Source organism: Dendrobium catenatum, unplaced genomic scaffold (genome assembly GCF_001605985.2).
Source record: "Dendrobium catenatum unplaced genomic scaffold, ASM160598v2 fragScaff_scaffold_925, whole genome shotgun sequence".
Lineage (NCBI taxonomy): Eukaryota > Viridiplantae > Streptophyta > Magnoliopsida > Asparagales > Orchidaceae > Dendrobium > Dendrobium catenatum.
In genome coordinates this window covers 691,876-714,964 of record NW_021319387.1, presented here as the reverse complement: position 1 = coordinate 714,964, position 23,089 = coordinate 691,876, and the positions used below count along the sequence as shown (strand labels likewise).

At 36.4% G+C, this 23,089-nt stretch overlaps 1 protein-coding gene across 1 annotated transcript; it reads right to left on the bottom strand.

The window, feature by feature from the left end:
• Positions 1-15,679: 15,679 nt before the first annotated feature.
• Positions 15,680-19,246, bottom strand: LOC110106452 (systemin receptor SR160-like). Its single transcript, XM_020836371.2, has one exon. It carries the CDS (start codon positions 19,145-19,147, stop codon positions 15,857-15,859), a length of 3,291 nt encoding a protein of 1,096 aa, XP_020692030.1. The 5' UTR covers positions 19,148-19,246; the 3' UTR covers positions 15,680-15,856.
• Between the last annotated feature and the right edge of the window lie 3,843 nt (positions 19,247-23,089).

Here is a 23,089-nt window from a genome sequence, read left to right as displayed (position 1 = left end):
AGGGTCTTAGTGACCTCATACAAAAATGAGGTCAACACTAATTAAATTTGTTGCATGTCGCACACATGATGCACGCCACCATCAAGTTGTTGGCACTGTTGCTAGGGAAAAGTTTTATTTTTTCTACTTATGTTTTCTATATTGTTCAAAAAGTGGTATTTTTAATCATGCATGTATTGTAATTTTTCATTGAATAGTTTCATTTGTTATCCTAGAACTTGTATACTTGTTCTAGTTTTAGAATTCTTAATAATTTACTTTAGCTTGCATTTCATCATTTATATGTTTATGTATGATTAGTAGATCCAATAATGGACCCTTAGTGTTTGACTTAAAGATAAAAGTGACCCTTACAAAAATTTGAAAAAATAAAAAATTTTAGCATTAAAAATGGTCAAGTCAAACCCAAACCACGACCAACCAAAACTCTTAGGTAGTATGCAAATCGATTAGTACATGGAATTCACAATATTATTAATCAACCAACCATCCAAGAAAAAAACATTAAGTTATAATTTGCAATCTTCTAAATGATTCATAATTTTTAGTTTGGGGGAACACCTACATCAAGCTAGTTTCTTAGAGATCTGCACAACATTCAAGTACAATAGAGTTAGTGATAGTGACGTTAAAATTTATGTGTCTATTTTTTTCTCTAAGTGACAAAGAAAATATGTGATTGAAATACTTATCTCCAGGCTCTATAATCACTTGGAATGAATCGACCCATAAGTTTCTATCAAAGTACTTTCTAGCTTCAAAAATAGCCAAGCTTATGAATGATATTACCTCATTTTTCTAGTTTGATGGAAAGTAATTTTAAAATAGTTGAAAAAGATTTAAGGAGATGCTTAGAAAGTGTCTTCACCATACTTTGCTTGATTAGTTAGTGATACAAACCTTCTATAATGGACTTATAGGATATCTTAGGTCTAAAATTGATGCAGCATGCAGCTGGAGGAACTTTGATGTCAAAGCCTTTTGAAGAGGCTTATTCATGGATAAAGGAAATGTCAACAAATATTTTCAATGATGTTATGATAGGATGAATCCTAAGAGAGTAGTCAGTGTGTATGAGTCAGATGTCCTTTCTATTTTGACTGCCCAGGTAGCTACCATGTCTAGAAAATTAGATTTTTTTTGTTAAAACCATTGGAGGGGCCTACACATAAATATAAATTAAAATCACAAGTCCTTACAAAGGATCAGAAGCTTGCTACTACTAAGAAGAGCTACATCAAAAAGCAAAAAAAATAAAAAAAAAATAAAAAAACTAAGAGTTAATGATCCCATCTAAGTACAAGTAATAAACAAAAACTAGAAAAAACTAGGATGGTCAGGAGCCAACACCCAAAAATATGAGATCCACCATATATATTTTTTGCATAATTATCCTATAAAAGATGAGAACCTTCCACAACTGAATGTATAACAAAGATCTGCAACATAATAGAACATACAAAGCCATCTTAGATAGATCCAACAAAGAATAATAATAGAGAATCTTAGTTAGCCTATAATAATAAACCCAACATAAGTCAAAACAAAAGATCATTGAATTTTTAAGGGAACAATTCAGGATGAAACAACAACAAAAGATAAAGAAAAAACTTGTAGGTACTAAATCCAAAACCAACAAGCTACTTAACAAGAGAAGGAAAGCTAATTCTAGCAACCAAAATAGAGCCAACAACATCAAAAAGATAAATCATCAACTGTGCCTGATGAGTATAAAAAGAGAATGGACGGGATAAATTAGCAGTAATAGAGGAAAAATTAAAATTGCAAACACCAAAATCAAAACCAGCATAAGGCAACAGATAGAAGGAAAAGGAAATAACAGCCTTAAAATTAAAAATAGTAATAATCCCCAACCTAACAGCAAAAAATACCTTCCATAGAAGAGAACACCACCAAAATAACAACAGACAAATCCATATAAAAATATAGAAATCAAAGATAGCAAAACCTCCCAGGAGGGAAGGAAAGCAGACTTAATGTGATGCCCCAAAATCTAATTTGTAAGAATTATTCATTTATCTTTTAATAAATAATAACTAGAGTTATCTAATATTATCTATGAGTAATAAATAGTATAATAGATTCTATAATTTAAAACATCAATATATATATAGTTATATTCATTACCAAAAATTATATACAATACTCATGATCTATACAATTATATCACAACCACTTTATCTTGAGTACAAAATAATAATTAAAAGAAATAAAACCTAAAGAATCCTTACCAGCCTCATACTCCTGCTTCTTTTCCCTGACCTGAAATCATTTAACTATATATAATGAACTTAAAAAGCCCAGCATATCACCAAAACCTACAACTAAGTTCAAAGCATAATAAAGGAGTAATATGCATGTCAACTATCAAATCTTAGCAGTTACAATCACATGATCATTGAATCAGTACATAAATAATAAATCTCAAATACAGTAGTGGTAGAATCTATAAATAGTAAAATACTATAGTATAGAAGCCTGTAAAGTAATAAACTAGTATGAGTTTCAAATCTATAAAGTAAGCGTCGTATCTGTAATACTAATCAGTACAAAAATTATATAAAGTATCAAATCAAAATATTGATAAAAATTATCAAAATCATGTTGATGAAGTAAAATCATATAAGAGCATACCCATATTATTCAAGTATTATATATCACGTGCTCAATATATCACATGCTTTGTATCAATATAGTGAAACAGTAGTATTAAATAATATTAGTAACAAAATTAATAAATTCATGCAGTAATAATAAATCTGTAAAATAATAAGAATAATGTCTCAAGAACATGCAGTTTAATAGTCACACTAAATAAGTTGAAGGCTTGATTATCATGGTGTTTTTTAGTGTTAGTAAACCATTGGCTGAGTAAATAGAGTCCTCGCTCTTTGCTCGTCGGTATAGTAATAATCTCCTTATAACTCCAAACCAGTGCATCACATGAATTAATAGAAGATAATACTAAACAATAATATTTGAAGGAAAGCCTATCGGCTCACCATCATGTACATATCAATCAGTCTCCAACCAACATTTCAACTAGTCTTTACTTATTTATTTTACACATGTATACTATTATCATAATATTATAATATTAATAACGACCCAGCTATTACTCAAGCACATATCCAAATCCATACTCAATACATTATAAAAAATAATGTGTAATTGAGCTTAATTAAGAAGATGTCAAAATGTCATAATGGTAGACAACAAAAAATCTTATTATGTAAAAATGCATATTTCTAAAAAATTATCAAATTATTAGAAATTGTATAAAATGATGTTTTAAAACTTTTATTGTACTACACTAATATTTTTAGATGTCAAAATAAATTTAGGGGTAGAAAAAAATTAATGTATTTTCAAAATCACCTAGTATAATATTTAATTTAATTAATTTCTTTTAAAATAAAATTCAAATAAATCATTTTAGGACTTTAAAAATTATAGAAAAATATCCATAAATAAATTTTTTTATTTACAAAATATAGGTGAAATCAATTTACAAAATGACACCTGACAATCCCAAAATCATCACTTATATTGATAGGTACAAATTTATGAAGGATTTTTATCAGTGCCCAAAAATTATGAAAAAATTAGTGTAAGTAAAATATTACGGTCAAAATACTTTGGGGAAGATGATTGCGATTTTGGAGTTATAATGACTCTAGAAAAAAATTGGTAAAGTCAAAATATGGGCTATTACACTTAAAATAAAATAGACTATATAAGATCAAAAAATGAATAATAGAACCACCTGAAGATAGTAACAAAAGATATACTGCCATAAATATTAAGAAAATCAAAGGTATTTAGTGGTAAAGAAAATCCATAGAGAAAAGAGCAAAGATAATAAATGATAGGAAAACTAGGAAGCATTTATCAAAATTAGAAACAACAACAAGAAAAAGAACCAATACCCAAAAGTAGCATCCCAAAAAATAATAACATATCAATGTCTAATACAGGGAAGCCCAAATTTATCCAACCTAGTTAAACCAACAAGGAATTTAGGAAGATTAAAACCCAAAAATTTTGTGAATGCATCAATTGTACGACCCATGTTAGCTAACTAGTCAGCACAATTATTGGCTTTTCGCCAAACATGAGAAAGATGGTAATGAATTTTGTTTAATAAACTTCTAATTTCCCTTATTAAATAAAAAAGATCAGTATTAGAGGTCTCAAAACCATCTCCCTGTAGAATTTGAACCATAAGTTATACATCCATCTCAATCTAGACACGAGTTATGTTTAAAGCTAAATAAATATTAAGACCGTAAGAATGAGCTTTAAATTTAGCATAAATGACATAACACATAGGGAGAGGACCAGCATTTGTAATAATAATATGCCCCAAATGGTTTCTAATGATACTACCATAACCACAATAATGTAGCTTAATAAAGCCATTAGAATTAATTTTCATATAGGGATACTTAGGTTTAATCCAGGACAAAAATTTAGGGCAATAAGAATCAGCCTGCAAAGCCAACATCAACCCAAAAGATTGAGCCACATTGAAACAACCTTAGAAGATTTTAGAACTTAATAGGTTAACCTTAAAAAGGTGATAGACTTTATCCTTGATCCTAAGAATCACCCTTTTATGATCCATTATTTGATTGCAATGGCCACCTTATGATCCAACCATAAAAACTAATGAATTAGAGAGGGAATAACATTCATAATATGCCCTTTGGAAGTACAAAACCAAGAGTTCAATATATAGGAAATATTAGCATCCCCCTTGAAAAATTTAGTCTTGAAAACATCATCAAAATAAATACAAACTTTAGCTATAATGTCCCCTTTCATAAAATCATGGTTCATAATTTCCAAATGAAAGCAACAAATAAATTTGGAAGGAAGAGAAAACCTTTAGTTTTGAGATTATCATTAGTAAAAAAGCATCTATGCAAAACCCAACAAATGAAATCAACAATAGTGGGAGGGATGCTTTTATGGCAAATCTTATAAAACATAGAAGAAACAAGCTTTTTATTTCTAATATGATTCAGAGTATTTTTTAAGAGAAATTTTACCATTAGCAGAAATATTATAGAGAATGCAATCATCAACCTCAGTGTTCAATGGAATTTTAATAATTTGATCAACCAAGTGAGTTGGTAAAGCTTCCATGAGTTTAGGGACATTCCACTGATTCTGAAAAATAAAATTATGCACTATAACATCCAAAATGGATTAAGTATGGAACCAATTATCAATAGAAATAGAACCCATCCATTGGTCTTGAAAGAAGAAAAGCTTTCCATTCATAATGCCCCATTGTATGAAAATTTCAGCTTCCCACTTGATATTGCAAAGCCTTTTCCAAAGCATAGTCCTCTTTATTAAAAGAGAAAATGGTAGGGTGCTTACCAATACAATACTTCTGATTCATGAATTTACCCCAAAGACTAAGCTTAGCCCTAAAAGCATACTAAAGTTTAATGGAAAACGCATGAGATGAATCCATCATAGATTTTCAACCCAATCCCCCTTCAGCCACAACCCCACAACAATTATTCCAAGATTTCCAATGAATTTTAGAATTATTAGGAGTAGGGCCAAAAAAAAACACTTATGAAATAATCTTTAAATACAAATGCAAATAACCTTGGTAGGGTTTATGTTTTGGAGCATATAAATGGGTAAGGAACATAAACTACTTTTGATAATGACTAGTATACCACCAAAAGACAAGAAATTAAACTCCGAAGATGAGAGTTTTTTGTGGATAGAGAAAATAATATCATAAAAAAATAAAAGACCTTTCTTACCCTTATAAAGAGGAATGCCAAGATATTTGATTGGAAGATTACTATGCATAAAACTAATTCTTTATTTGATGCCATTAATATGATTAAGACTAATATTTTTATCATAAATGAAATAACTTTTATTGAGATTCATGAATAAACCACAATTCTCCTCAAACTTATGAAGCATATTCATAAGTAAGTTAACCATCCTTATAGAACCAATAAAAATAAAGATAAAATTATCATAAAATCTTAAATGAGAAATAGGGAGACACCTATTAGTGTGAATATACATAGAAGGGTGGCTCATAAAGAGACTACAAGGCCTCTTGAATGATACTCCATGACTATTATAAAAAGAGCATGGGAAAAAGGGTCTCCTTGTCTAAGGCCTTGAGAAGCTTTGAAATAACCATTATTTTTTCCATTAAAAAAAATAGTTCTCAATGTATTTTTTTAATAATTTTGAAAAAATGTGAATCAAAGCCAAAGGCAAGCATGATATCATAAAGAAAATCCCAAGTAAATAATATCATAAGCCTTAGAAATATCAAGTCTTAAAAAAATGTTCCCTCCCTTCACTTTAGCATTAATGTCATGGACCATTTCTTGAGCAAGGAGAATGTTGTCAGAGATAGCTCTTCCCTTAAAAATATCATTTTGAGAAAGTGAAATAATCTTAGGAAGAAACAAAAGAAGTCTTCTCATTAAAATCTTGGAAATAAGCTTACTGAAAAAAGTGCACAAACTAATTGGTCTAAAATCCTCCCAAGTGTTAATAGCATTTCTCTTAGGTATCAAAATAATAACAATATAAGAGAAGAACTTAGGAAGGTGAGTACAAGCAAAAAATCTATATAACAACATTCATAATGTCAAATTTAATGCTATCTCAAGCTTCTTGAAAAAATAAGTAGTGTAACCATCGGGCCTAGCCATAGATGTCTAGGAAATTATATAATCTTTGAGTTAGTCCATCCTTCTGATCACCAATTCCTATATATGAGAGTTTATTTAATCCTTCTAGTAATTATAATGTGTAAGGGGTAGATAATGTGAGCATGATTGGAAGACAAAATAACCTCTACTCTAATATATATAATCCAGGTTGGAGGAACCACCCTAATTTTAGTTGGAGTAATAATAATAATGGTGAAAATCATTGAAATGCTAGTCAACATAACCCTATAAGTAATAACTTCGGGGCATAAGATTTTGGAAACCCTGGGCCTTCTAATCCCCCTAGCTTTAAACAAAATAATCAATTTAGAGAAAAGAAGTCACTTTTGGAAGATTTAGTGCTTTATATGGGAAATTAATTACAAATTCAAACTACTACCATTAGGAATTTGAAAAAGTAATTAGGACAACTAGTAAATTCATTTAATAGTAGACCCTAAGACATTTTTCCTAGTAATACCAAAATCAACCCCAAGGATAAAGGGAAGGAGCAGAGTAATGATCAATTGATGAGTGAACCAACTTAAATGAGAATTTTGATAAATTCTCACTAAATACTATAAACTTAGCATTACTTGGGAGGCAACCCAATTTTGTTTGTGTTAGATTTAAGTTCATATTAGTTGTATTGCGTTTTTTTTTTTTTTTTTTTTTTTTTTTTTTTTTTTTGCATGTCACGTTATGTGTATATGTGTTTAATGTGAACATACATATTATGGTTTATGAGTGGGAATTTTTTTTTTTTGAAATTTTAAATATTGATCTTAATTAAACTAGGGCAATCATGATAGATTATTTGTCACCGTAGCACTGATTACTACAGTGACATAATGCCTTGATTTCCATAATGCCACTCTTCTAAGAAAATTAAAATGTTGCATAGACATTCTTTACAACGTTGTCATGCTATTTATACTTCTTGGGTATCCTAGTGCCGGCACTTATAGTGTATTGATGCCAAATTATCCTTATCGTAGAAGAGCTGCTACATTTACTCACCTCAAAGATTATGAATTACTTGGGCACCGCAGTGCTGACATGAGCCCCACAACATCTAGTAATATCCATAATGATGTTAGATGGAGCATCATGGTGGATGTCTTTTTGACGCATCACGGTGCCCCAAGTATCAACCTCTGTAATGATACCTTAGTAAAAAAATTTGGCACTTTGAGTTACAATCCATAAGAAGTTAATTCTTGAGAAGCATTTTCTAAGTCCTGGTGGCATCTTTACACACATTAGAGGGGATTGGAGACTTAATGTGAGGAGCCAGTAGCCTGTGCGGCAGGGTTTGCGAGGGAATTCCTTACAAATGCAAAGGAAGCCAAAAATAGCTGGTGTTTTATTAGAGGTAAGTGGGTTCCTTTTGACTCGATATAAATTAATAAGATTTATAGGATACTAGACTTTGAATTTAATGAGTATAATACATTTTTCACTCTCGCATTGATCCCCAGGAAATTTGTAGAGTCTTGACTAGGCCTAATAGTAGAGTGATTTGGAGAGAGATAGTGTGTGTCACACTCTAGGATCTATATTTAAAGAATTATATATGTCTTTAATTTTAATCATTTAATTAGAACTTAATAATGAATAACGAAAATAAACATGATTGCATTTTGTCTAGAATTGCAAGTAAAAAAATTATGCATGTTATTTGGAGCCTTATATCATAGGATCTTTACCCTTTCATGAAAATATATAAAACCACGTAATGAGCATATAGCTCAGTAAGTAAATAAATTCTTACAAATGAAATTAATATAAGATAAATATAAAATTTGTAGAAATTAAAATATTTAAAAATAGAAGTAAAAGAATAATCACCTACAATGAATAGAATAAAATCTTTAACATGAATGGTTGATAAATATGATCCAAAGACCTTTCTCTCTTCTCTCTCTTTTCCCCTCTTTTAATTTCTTCTTGGCCAAGTAACCAAGTAAGGGAGTTGGTGGGGGTGAGGCATATATTTTCTTAGCACCAATATTAGCAAGGTGACCTAGCACCGGATAATTTTAAATTATATTATTAAAGTGGGCCACACTATTGATCTAAGGAAGCTTATTCATGCCTCTTTAATGTACATGATTAAGGGATCCACTTATGTATGTCTAGGTTATCCATCTTTGATTTATCCTTTATACATTTTAGTTGGTGTTTTAGGTGAGCTTTGGGAGGAGAAGCTCTTCCCCATTAATGCTCTTACCAAGCAAAAAATTGATAAAATTAAAGTAAGCACCAAAGAGGAGGGGGAGGGACCTAGTAAGCCTAGCCTTCCTAGTCAGCCCAGTTCCAATCATCCCAGGACCCGTTCTCATAGGTCATTGTGAGATCAAGTGGTTGATCTAAGGGATCAAATGGCTATAATTCACAATTATATGGATGAAATTTGATAGTGGCAATGGGGAATGGCACAAAGAATGGATTATTTGTTGGATATGTAGCATCATTAGTGCACCTATGCTTCTCAATTTATTGTAGCATTAGTTGGGAAGCTTAGGAATAACCCTCTATTCAAGAACCTTCATCAGCACTTCTTTGTAGCATCACCCACATTTGATCCTTTTACTTGGAAAGAGCCCCCATACTCGTACCCACCACCAACAAGAGATAATGATGAGGAAGATGAGAAGGATGATGAGTGATATTATTTATTATTCTTATTTTTATTTTATTTCTCTTAGATATTGTTGAGTTTAATTTGTTGATGTATTGTAATGATAGAGATATTATAAACAATGAGCTTGGCTCATTCTTGGTTTGGTTGTATTGTGATCAGTTGAACTTTTTATGTGTGAGAGCTTAAATGCAATGAGCATAGCTATTGCATTATTGATGTTAGTTTCCTTGGTTATGTGCATTCAACTTTGGACACTATTATGTTTATATAGTTTACACTTATGTTATTGTTCTATTTCCAATTTCCTACGTGCTTAAGAATTTATTGCTCCTTACTAACTCAACAATTGCACTATTTGATTCATTTAACTAGTATAAAATTTATAAATTAGTTTAATTTAAAAAAACAAAAATATAACACTACATGTGCTTAAATGACTGAGTAAAGTAAAATTATTACAATTTAGAACAATATTAATAACAACTAATCAAATCATTTAAGTTAATACTTCATATTGAATTTAACTACTATATGTGCTTATTAAGGTACTTCGAGAAGGAATAACAAAATGAGAAAAAGAAGAAAAGAAGAAGAAACAAAAATCCAGAATGAAAATGAGCACTAAAACATAAAAATTGGTACCTAAGCACTCAGTCCCTACATAAGCTAAATACTAAATTTAACAAGGGCAGTGTAAGCGTCCAAAAACATGTTGATGTTTATAAAGGAATTGTGAAAGTTAATTGTGACAAGGAATCTTCATCCATTACCGAACTCAAATCATTTGCCGAAGTGCAGCAGAGCTCGCCGGCATCTAGCAGAGTCAGCTGAACCTTCATCCACTCTCGTCTGCAATCGGACTGCTTTAAGTAACTGTCGAGGGCAATTTTGTAATTACACAAAGCAATAGTTTTACTTATATATATCCATGTAATATGCTTTGAAAAACTCAATGAAATTACCGGTTTTACTGTTCATCGTCTTCCTCGTTGAAGCATCAATGCAGTTAGCTAGTTTTGGTGGATTCAACATGGTATCAGAGCTTTTTGCCTAACGGCTGCTCTTCTCCATGGGTGACTCCACTGCCTCCGCTCCCAGTACCCCTTTTGGTGCCGCTCTCACCGCTGATCCTCTCGCGACATCAACAGACGTCGTAATCCCTGCTACTCTCAAATTTCTCTTAGCTAATATCAAGAACGTTATCAACGTTCAGCTCCTCCCAGAAAACTACCCTACATGGCAATCAGCGATCTACAAACTGTTCACTGCAAACCATTTTTTTGGTTACCTTGATGGTACTATCCTCCCACCCCCTAAACACCTTCTCACTGCTACATGCCAACTCACCCTCAACCCCCAATACTCTACCTGGACCTTAATCGATCAAAATCTCTCTGTTTCTCTTTTCTACACAATATCCCCACCTATTCTTCCTTACATTCTTACATTAGAGACCTCTGCCTCTATTTGGAAAACGTTAGAGAAATGTTTCTTCTCGACAAATCGCTCTAGAGTTATACAACTCAAGAATGAGCTGCAGTCTCTCTCTATGCAAGGCAAGACAATGATGGACTATCTAGCATCCATCAAAAGCATAGTTGATAACATCAGAGCTGCTGGCGGAACTATAGATAATGAAGACATTCTTCATCATATCCTCAATGGCCTACCGCCTTCCTATCAGTCTTTCAAAACTACCATTCGGAGCTCCTTGTACCCCATCTCATTGGACGATTTGTATTCTCTTCTCCGCAGTGAAGAAGTTCACCAGACTACGGATGCACTTCGTGAACTTTCATTTTCCAATACATCCCAAACAGAGGATCAAATTGCTCTGTTATCTAACCACGGGAGATCGCGTGGACGCTCCTCCTCCAATCGTGGTAGGGGTTGCTTTCCTTCTAACAATATTCCCAGAGCTTCATCCCGTCCTCCCCGCTTTGATGGTGATTGCCAAATCTGTAGCAAGCGTGGACACTCAGCTACCAACTGTTGGCATCATGGCAACTTCAGCTACACTCTCACCACCAATTCAAATGTTGCCCTGGTCGCCGAATCTGACTCCTCTCCATGGTACCTAGACAGCGGAGCATCTTCTCATCTAACTCTGGATCCTCTTCCCATTCAGTAGCCAACTCCTTACAATGGCCGAGATCAAATCTTTGTTGGCAATGGTAACCCACTTCCTATACAGCATGTAGGCAATGGTCTCCTTCCTACGCCCACTCGTAAGCTTACTCTTAATACTCTCTTCCATGTTCCACGTTTAACTCATCGCTTAATTCCCATTTCCAAACTCACTACTGACAACAATTGCTCCATCACTTTTGATAAATCTGGTTTTCATGTCAAGGATTCAACGACCAATCAACCTCTACTCCACGGACGATGCCATAATGGTCTGTATCCTGTCACATACCAACCATCTATTGTTGCTGCATCCACGACCGTTGCTCCGTCACGCTCCGCTCTCTCATGGCATCGCCGGCTGGGACATCCAAATGCAAAAACTATGGCTGCTCTCTCTAAAGCCTTTCTGTCGCTTTACATTAGTTCCTTACGTTCTATATGTAATTCTTGTGCACTCGCAAAGAGTCACATGCTCCCTTTCTCTCCCTCTCACCATGTATCTCGTTCTCCCTTAGAATTAATACATATGGATGTTTGGGGTCCCTCCCCTGTCTTTTCTCACAATGGCTTTCGATATTTTATGCTCATGATCGACGATCATACCAAATATACATGGCTCTTTTTACTATAAAAAAAAATCAGAAGTTGCTCTCTGTCTAATACATTTTATACAAGTCGTTAAAAAAAATTTAAATTCATCTGTTCGCACACTGCGTAGCGATGGCGGCGGCAAATTACAAACCAAAAACTTAAAAGACTTTACAGCCATACGTGGTATAACTCATCAAATAACTTGTCCATATACCCCACAACAAAATGGCGTCTCTGAGCGTAAGAATCGTCACTTACTGGAGACCGCTCGTGCTCTCCTCTTGGATGCTCACTTACCCGCAAACTGCTGGTCCGACGCTCTTTTAACCGCTACCTTTCTGATTAACATACTACCCTTGTCAAACACATACTCAAAATCCCCATTTCACCTTTTTTATCAAACTCCACCTGATTACTCCATCCTTCGTCCCTTTGGCTGCAAGTGTTTTCCATGGACAAAACCGCTCTCACCTCACAAACTAGCCCCCCGCTCTATTCCTTGTATTTTCCTCGGTTATACTATAAATCAAAAGGATTTAAGTGCTACGATCCTGCCACTCAAAAAATAATCTCTTCCCTCCATGTGAACTTCGACGAATCTATTTTTCCCTTTCTCAATCCTCTCACTACACCTCAGCCACCTACCACTCATGCTCCCCCCTTTTTCCCTCCAATTCAATATTCAAATATTTCACCACCAAGTCCAATTAGCAACTCACCAACATCCCCGGCTCCCAATTCCTCCATACCTCAATCCACTACCTCAACTCCATCAACAACATCCTCAACTTCATCTTCCATTCCCGTCATTCCACCAATCCCCCATCGCATGCTTACCCGTGCTCAAATAGGACATCTTAAACCACGAATTCTCCTCGACTCTCTCATTTTATACAATCAACCCCAACCTGCTTTACCATTACTGACAAAAATCCAAATTGGTGCAACGCAATGTCTACCGAATTTCATGCTCTTCAGACTCAGGGCACTTGGTCACTCGTTCCTCCTCCAACCGATCATCAAGTTATAGGCCTTAAATAAATCTATAAGCTTAAATTTTTAGCAGATGGTACTGTTGCTCGTTATAAGGCGCGCTTGGTTGCACAAGGCTTCAAACAGCAATATGGCATAGACTACCTTGAGACTTTTAGCCCGGTTATGAAATTTACCACAATCTGTTTGTTTCTCATTATCGCTCTACATCACGACTGGGTCGTTCATCAGCTGGATGTGATGAATGCGTTTCTTCATGGAAAACTCGATCAACCCGTCTACATGTCCCAGCCCCAAGGTTTCGAGGATCGAACCTTTCCAAATTATGTTTGCTTGCTTCATAAAGCCATTTATGGCCTGAAACAAGCTCCTCGACTCTGGTTCGCCACATTGACTACATATCTTAAAATTCAGCATTTATCCCCAGCTCAGCAGATCCGTCTTTCTTCCATTATCATAAGGATCATATTCACATATACATTTTAGTGTATGTTGATGATATCCTCATTACAGGCAGCGATCTGGCCTCCGTTGCCACTCTAATCTCAAACCTCAAGAAAATTTTTCAAACTAGAAATCTTGGTCATCTTTCCAAGTTTCTCGGTACTGAATTTCATCGCACTACTACTGGTTATCATCTACATCAACAATCCTACATTCAGGATCTCTTGCATACGGCCTCAATGTCTAATTGCAAATCGCTGCTTACGCCACTCCCAGCTAAGTATCCCGTTGATCCCAACCTTCAGCTCCCTTTTGCTCAACCGGAGCTATTTTGTAAGCTAGCAGGTTCTTTGCAATACCTCACCTCGACCCGGCCTAACATTGATTTTGCTGTAAACAAATTGTGCCAACATATGCACAACTCTCTCTTGCTTCACTACTAGCTTCTCAAACGCATTCTACACTATTTAAAAGGTACCTTACACCATGGCCTCTTTCTTCCAAAAACTGACCTACATCTCTCTGCCTATTTCGACTCTGACTGGGCCGGTGATCAACTGGAGGGGGAGGGACCTAGTAAGCCTAGCCTTCCTAGTCAGCCCAGTTCCAATCATCCCAGGACCCGTTCTCATAGGTCATTGTGAGATCAAGTGGTTGATCTAAGGGATCAAATGGCTATAATTCACAATTATATGGATGAAATTTGATAGTGGCAATGGGGAATGGCACAAAGAATGGATTATTTGTTGGATATGTAGCATCATTAGTGCACCTATGCTTCTCAATTTATTGTAGCATTAGTTGGGAAGCTTAGGAATAACCCTCTATTCAAGAACCTTCATCAGCACTTCTTTGTAGCATCACCCACATTTGATCCTTTTACTTGGAAAGAGCCCCCATACTCGTACCCACCACCAACAAGAGATAATGATGAGGAAGATGAGAAGGATGATGAGTGATATTATTTATTATTCTTATTTTTATTTTATTTCTCTTAGATATTGTTGAGTTTAATTTGTTGATGTATTGTAATGATAGAGATATTATAAACAATGAGCTTGGCTCATTCTTGGTTTGGTTGTATTGTGATCAGTTGAACTTTTTATGTGTGAGAGCTTAAATGCAATGAGCATAGCTATTGCATTATTGATGTTAGTTTCCTTGGTTATGCCCATTACACTTTGGACACTATTGTGCTTATATAGTTTACACCTTATGTTATTGTTCTATTTCCAATTTCCTACATGCTTCAGAATTTATTGCTCCTTACTAATTCAACAATTGCACTATTTGATTCATCTAACTAGTATAAAATTTATAAATTAGTTTAATTTAATATAAGGAAAATATAACACTACATGTGCTTAAATGACTTAGTAAAGTAAAATTATTACAATTTAGAACAATATTAATAACAACTAATCAAATCATTTAAGTTAATACTTCATATTGAATTTAACTACTATATGTGCTTATTAAGGTACTTCGAGAAGGAATAACAAAATGAGAAAAAGAAGAAAAGAAGAAGAAACAAAAATCTTTAGAAATTTCATTGGTAATTTCTAACGAAATATTTATGCCAGAAAATCCATTAGTAATTTCCGGCAAAATTATGCCGCTAGAATTTCCATCAGTGATTTCCTAACGATTTTTTGACGGAAATGTTAATTTTTTACAGAAAAATCTTTCAAAATTTTGTTATAAAAGGCCTTATGTTATCCCGAGCTCCACTTCATCTCTCATTTCACATTTTTTTTCTCCTTTAATCGAAGCTCTCAACCTCTCATTTTATGTTTCTAATGGATCATACGATTTTACAATATTCGAAGAACAACAATATTAAAAGATTTTACTTCAAAAATACTATCGAGAGTAAGATAATTTCATCGTTTTTTTTTTTAAATTATATTCTCTTTAGGAACTTGTGAAATTAATTTATGAACAAGCACCTATACGGCTCGATTTATTTGCGCCATAGATGCACCGCATCGACGGGCCTTACCCAAGCTTTAATTAGTTTTAGCTTGATTGATCTTCTTAATGTCATAACCTTGATTCATAGATGCCTCCATAGAACCTTATCATCAAGCTTTTTTTTATGTAAAGAAGGTGTCAACCATACAAATAGAAAACAAAAACAAAAAAAAAATCATTATACAAAGTTAAGTATAAAAATTCATGCATAAAAATTTCTTCTTTTTAACTCAAATGAAAGCACTCAACAAACAACCATTTTTCTTCATGTACATTGAGCCAAAAAAAATGTATGGTAAACAAGTTAAGAACATCTACTGAAGTGTTCTTCCTCACACCAATTCTAATCCGAAAAAGAAAGTGAAAAATCTTCAATCTTTACTTCCTTGTCTTCCTGAAGACTAAGATTCGAACCAGCTTGAATTTCCTTGAACATGGCCATCACATTCAACATCGTCGGCCGCCTAAGCGGCCGATCATCAAGACAAGAGCAGGCGATCTTCAAATGCTCAAGCAGCTCGAACTCCAAAGTCGAATCTTCATCAAGCAAATGCTTATCAAAAACGTCCCTGATTCTAATCTTCGAATGTTGCTTAACCCATCCAACCAAGTTATTTTCCCCGAAATCAGAAGAATCGGTAGGCTGACGACCCGTTAGAAGCTCGAGCAAGACGACCCCAAAGCTGTAAACGTCGCCCTTCGTCGTGCAGCGGAAGCTCTGGTAATACTCCGGCGGGACGTACCCAGGTGTTCCGGCGAGGGTCGATACGCTGAGATGGGTGTCCATGGCGCTCATAAACCTCGCCATGCCGAAATCGGAGACTCTGGCTTCCAGATTATCGTCCAACAACACATTGCTGGACTTCATGTCTCTGTGGATTATATGTGGAATGCAGCTGTGGTGGAGAAAAGCCAGTCCGCGAGCTGCGCTGACGGCGATTTTTCGCCGCGTCGGCCAGTTCAATCTTATTCCTGTCTTGTTCTTGTTGTGGAGAACGTCTTCAAGGCTTCCATATTTCATATATTCGTATACCAGAAGCCTTTCTTCTCCAACTTTGCAGTAGCCTAAAAGCGGGACTAGATTTCGGTGCTTTATTTTTCCGATGGTTTCCATTTCGGCGGTGAATTCCCGTTCTCCTTGCCCGGTGACTTGTATGAGTTTCTTGATGGCGACAAAGGTGCCGTCTTTGAGCTGGGCGCGGTAGACGTCGCCGAAGCCCCCGGAGCCGATTAGGAAATCCTGGTGGAAGCCATTGGTGGCGTTGAGGAGGTCATGAAAGGTAAGATTTTGCAGAGGTTTGTCGAATGTAGCGAGGCTGATAGTTAAAGCGATATCTTTAATCCCCGTTTCACCGCTGATATGATCTTCTTCCTTCTTCTGCTTCTGCCTCTGTCTCTTCCTGTTCTCTACTAGTATAACAGAGACGCTGAAGATGCAGAAGAGGGAAAATAGAAGCCCTATTGTAATACTCCCTGCAATAGAAGCTCGCCGATGGGGAGATTTTGGGTTTTTGTTGCCGGAATCTGTGCTGGGGTTTCCACCGCAAGCTACCAGTGGGAAACCGCAGAGACCGGAATTGTTCTCGTATCGAAAACGTGGGAAAGTAGCGAGCTGCCCGAGTACAGGGATAGTGCCATTGAGCTTATTATTGGACAGATCGATGTCGGAAAGCATGGATAAGCCGGAGAACGAGGATGGAATAGGGCCTTCCAATGCGTTGTGGGAGAGATCAAGAACTCCAAGACTATGCAGGTTTCCTAATTCTGGAGGAATGACGGTGGAAAGATGGTTGTGGCCGAGATTCAGGACGCTAAGATAGTACAATTTGCCGATTTCTTTTGGAATAGGGCCCTCTAATTCGTTGTAAGAAAGATCGAGGAAAATCATGGAGCCGTTGTTGTTGAATGTGTATTGCGTGCTTCCCATGTAGACTCTGGTGAAGTTGCAGATTCGAAAACTGGGAAGACGGTGGAGCTCCTCCCGGCGGATTCCAGCGAATTCTAGGAGATTTCCTGAACCCCTGCAATGGCTACTCCCGTCGTTTTTCAGATAGACGAACCTTTTTCCGGTGACAAGGCCAACCGCGATTTTTCCGGACTGGTTGGAGATGGTTGGAGGGATGGTGCCGTTGAGCTGATTGCTGTTAAGATCAAGCCATATCAGGCTCCGGCAATCGCCGAGCTCAGGCGGTATAGGGCCCGACAAAGAGTTGTTGCCGAGTTTCAGAATGGCGAGATTGCTTAGGTTTCCAATCCATGGAGGTATTGGACCAGTGAGATGATTGCTGGCGATAGAAATCCAGTTCAGATTAGTACAGTTGCGGAGGCCGTTAGGAATTAAACCAGAGAGGCCATTGTTGTCGAGGATGAGATTTTCCAGACAACGGGCGCTGATAAGCTCTGCCGGAATATCTCCTTCAAGGAGGTTCTGCCACATTATCAGGTCTCGGAGCTGTGAGAGAGATCCCAGAGAGGAAGGGATTCTTCCTGTGAGATAGTTAAAGCTCAGATCAAGAGAAACGAGTTTGGAGCAGTTTGATAGGGTCGCCGCAATGACGCCGGAGAAGAGATTGTTCTGTAAATAGAGTTCCTTCAAACCAAAATCTCGATTTTGGCAGAGGTCCATTGGTATCGATTTAGACAAGCTGTTTGAACTGAGATCCAGCAGTTCAAGCGCCGCGAACTTTGAGAGCCCGACAGGAAGAACTCCGGTTAGATTATTAAATGAAAAATCTAGGATTTTCAGGTTGTTCATTGAAGATAGAATATCAATCGGGAAATCTCCTGAGAAATTGTTGCTTGATAAAATGAGTGTAGTTAAAGATGAGAATGTGGAGAACTCGCCCGGGAGAACGCCGGAGAAGTTGTTGTTGGAGAGATTCAGGAAGCTGAGGCTCCGGCAATCACTGAAGGTTCCATCATGGATGCTTCCCGAGAAATCGTTTGCTGAAAGGTCGAGATGCTGTAGGGTCGAACAATTGCCGATCGCTGGAATTCCACCGGCGAAGTGATTGCCGGAGAGATCAAGAAACTGGAGAAGACCCAAGTCGGAGAGGAACCAGGGGAGATTTTCAATGTCGCTGATACGATTAAAGGACAGATCCATTGACTGTAGCCGGAATCCGAGACTGGTGCGGGAAGTGTTACCGCCGTCGGCCAGACGGATGTGGTTGCCGGAGAGGTTGAGGGACTTTAGTGATGAACAGGAGGAAGAAAGAGCATATACATCGGAGACGGTGCCGGCCAGCCCGTTGCCGGAGAGGTCGAGCTCGGAGAGATGCGCGCCGCAGTTGACTCCCGCGGCAAGGCTGCCATTGATTTCCGAGCGGCGAAGGAAGAGGCGTTCGAGGCTTCTGAGCTGAAGAAGGTAGGAGGTTACAACGCGGAAATGGACGCCCAAGGCGACGTTTTGAAGGTTGACGGCGACGACGGTCGAACTCCGGCACGTAACGCCGGCGAAGGAGCACGGATTCGCGCTAGCTCTCCAGCTCGCGAGCACCTGTGGATTGGGTAGGGAAGACTTGAAGGAGATCAGGAGCTCTGCGTCTCCAGCGGGCGGACCGTGGCCCGGCTGGGCCGATTCAAGATGGAGGAGGAGGAAGAAGGCAGCTATCCGGAGGAGGAGGAGCTCCATTAGCTGCGAGCCTGCGACTGCACACTCTCTCTCATCGCCTAGTAAGGTATCCGGTTCTTCGTCTCCGCCATTACAAGAGTGAAGGAGATAGAAAATAGAGTGCCTCAAAAAGAGTGCTAGCGAGGACGGGATCGTTATGGAAAACAATTCTGTAATTTTGTCATATTTCATTATATATATCATATAATACCTTTTAATATAATTATGGGTTTTTTACATACATAACACTTAAAATTTACCTATTTATTTATATAACACCTAAACTTTGGTATTTACTGTTTAGCCACCCAAAAAATTATTAGTTAATCGAAATTACCCCTCTCTTACGTCTTTCTCCCGACACTGTCTTTTGCGCGGGAATCATTCCAATCGAGCGCCAGCCACTCCGATCACCCCTCTCCACGCCGCAGCTCGACTTCTCCACGTCGCATTCCATCAGAACTATTTTGCGAACTGAAGCTGCGCATAACCATCATCATCTCCACAATGTACTCTCTCGAGCGGCGGGAAACTGAAGCTGCGCACAACAATCGTCTTCTCCACAACGTACTCTCTCAAGCGGCTCTTTCCTGCACTTCTCCAGTTGTTGACAAGTTGTTGTTGTATTGGCTTCAGGTAATAGATATTGTGTAGAATAGAATCGCATTCACTCATTTAAATTTGTCTTGAAATTAATGGAAACAGAGCAAACAGAACAAGATAGAGTGAGAGAAGGAGAAAGACAGAGAAGAGAATATTTTTAATCTTGCTGTAATAGTTAATTTGCTTGCTTGCTGTAATAGTTTACGGTTTCTTAATGAAACACATTATATATTAAATGGTTTTATTTGTTTGCTGTAATAGTTTAGGCTTTCTTAATGAAACACATTATATATTAAATGGTTTTATTTGTTTGCTGTAATAGTTTAGGCTTCTAATTAGTGTTTTAGCAGATATGGAATGTAATGATTTGTGCTCTATTGTCTTCAAATATGGAGGATATTGGACTGCGGTGAAGGGACAAAGCAGGAAAAAATATGTTGGTGGAAGTCAGAAAACTTTGAAGGTTGAGAGAGGGGACATTAATTTATTTTTGTTGAAAGAACGTACTGAAGTACTTTGCACATGGATTAGGGGTCATATCTACGACCTACATTATCATATTACTGGAACATCACCTAAAATTTACATGCCGATTTTAAGTGATACAGATGTTATGGACATGCTTATAAGTTCATCTGATAGCAACAGTGTTGAGGTCATGGTTGCAGTTAAAGATCATGAAGAAGATATTGGTTTTATAGATGAAACTCAATGTAGTGATATGCATAACTCTAGTGTGAATATAAGACCAAACAATGAAATAATAGTTGATGGTTTGTGTAGCAAGCTAGTACAAGCTGGATTGCTCAAGAAATCAAGGACATTGTGAAAAGAAACCCTGAGATTACACCAAAAGATATTGCTAATAACCTGGAGACAAGTTTTGGTTTATGTTTACCATACATGAAAATATGGCGTTCGAGGGAATTAGCAAGAGACCAAATGTTTGGTTTAGTAGATGATAACTACAAGTGGGTGCCAGCACTAAAGTCAGAATTAATCAATAGAAATCCCGGCTCACATATAACATACCAATGTGACAACAAAAATAATTCATTTAAGAGGTTCTTTATTAGTTTTAAGGTCTGTATCGATGGATTCCTTGCTGGATGTAGATATTTAATTGGCCTTGATGCTTGTCATTTGAAATCAAAATATTTGGGTGTCCTGCTTTCTGCAAATTGTTTGGATGGAAATAATGGTCTCTTCACTATTGCATTTGCTGTTGCTGAGTCTGAATCAAAGAAAAGTTGGGAGTGGTTTATGATTAATTTGGCCACTTCTTTTAATTTGGATATAGAACATATAGCGTTCATATCAGATATGGAGAAAGGGCTTGGTGAAGCTATTAAGGTTGTATTTCCTAACGCTGAGCACAGAGTATGTATGAGGCATCTTTGGAAAAATATTAAAAAGCTTTTTCGTTGTGACGATGGTCATATTTTGCAGAAGTTGGTTTGGTCTGCTGCAAATTGCTGCAACATGCATGTTTATAATTCAAAGTTAGAACAAATATTTCTCATCAGCCCTCAAGTTCATTCTTACCTAACATCTTTAACATGCAAGTGGTCTAAAGCAACATTTTCATGGGTAATTAAAAACCACTACAACACAAATAACATGTCAGAATCCTTCAATTCATGGATTGAGGAAGCAAGGAATAAGCCCGTGGTTGATTTGATCGACATGATTAGAGGTATGTTGATGGAACAACGTTCTCAACGGAAGTTAAATTCTCATTCTTGGAAGAGCCCACTTGTACCATGTGTGGAGGACTACATTAGAGATGTCACAACTAGAAAAGAGCATTTTATCATACGTCGGTCGACTTCAACAAAAGCTGAAGTTGAAGGAATAAATGAACGTCATGAGGTAGACATAGAGCATCATATGTGTACTTGTGGATTTTGGCAGTTATCTGGACTTCCTTGTGTACATGTTGCAGCATTTGTTGGAACGAATCATCAGAATTTGTGGCATACATATGTAGACGAACACTATTACAGTTTTAGGTATGTTCTCTAATTGAATATAACTGCTCTACTGCTTAATTGTATATGTTAGTTAAATCATAAACACTAATAATTTTTTGTAGGTACAGAATGGCTTATGAAGGACCTATTTCAACACTTCCAGGGAAGGAAAAGTGGTCCAAACCTACTGATTCTATATTCGTTTCTCCACCAGTATCAATTAGGCCTCGGGGCAAACAAAAGAAAAGAAGAATTAAAAACTTCTTAGAAGGAGCAAAGAAGGCAAAAACTAACCATAGATGTGGTCGATGCAATTCATGGGGCCACCATAGAAGTACTTGCAAAGAACCTTTAAGTTTGGATGACGAGAATGTTCAGCCTGTTTTATTTGGAAAAATACCAATTCGGCGTGCAAATAGTCAAACAGATGCCACTTAATTGGGACAACTGAGTTCACCCGGGTTGCTATTTTGTTTGCAACCAATTCATTTTTGCTACTGTTTTTGCTGGTTGCTACCAATTCGGAGTGTAAATGGTGTTTAATGTTCAGCCTGCTTAATCCAAGTTTTTATTAAAACCTTTGTTGTTTTATGTGTTCATGTTATTTTTTGGTGAAACTTGATTCGAGTTTTTATTAAAACTTTAGTTTTTTTAATGAAACAATTCCCTGGCGACTGTTCAGCTGTTCAGCCTGCTTGATCCGAGTTTTTATTAAAACTTGTTCAGCTGTTTTATGTGTTAATGTTCAGCCTGCGGATCCAGGAAACACTAACCTGGCGGGTTAATTTGGCCAAACCAGCAAACAATAACCTGTAGAAGTTTGCTGTGATTCAATAGTTTAATACAAATACAGTATTTAAGAAAAGTTTTTAACGATTTATTGCATGTTAAGTGATGTTTTTAACGTATGAATTGACTCCAAAATTTGGATACATGATATTGCCATAGAATCATAAGAAACTGGTAACATTCCTCAACAAAAAACATTTAGAAATACAAGATTATAGTTACAAAAACTGGTAACATTCATTTAAATTAACAGAACTTCAAAGAAACTAATAACATTCATTTACACTGACAACTCCTCTAAAGAGAATTGACGGCGACGGCAACAGCAAAAAGCAAAATCAATATAATCAACAACATTTTTATTTGAAGTAACTCAGATATAACTGCGACGAGATGATTTGAATGATTTTCTGGTGCTTTTGCACTCTTTGCCACATTAAAATCTTCTTGCTCATCATTTTGTTCGTCAATCCACTTAAAAAATCTACAATCGTCTTCCGATCTGTTTTGGGGGCATCGATATAACTTTCTTCCTTGATTTTTAGCTTTGTAGCATGTAAAGATTTGACATAGCATATTGCAACGACAATATATTGGA

What these genes read in the sequence shown, in the direction of transcription:
- LOC110106452 (XM_020836371.2), bottom strand. Translation starts at nt 19,147, where the DNA reads ATGGAGCTCCTCCTCCTCCGGATAGCTGCCTTCTTCCTCCTCCTCCAT.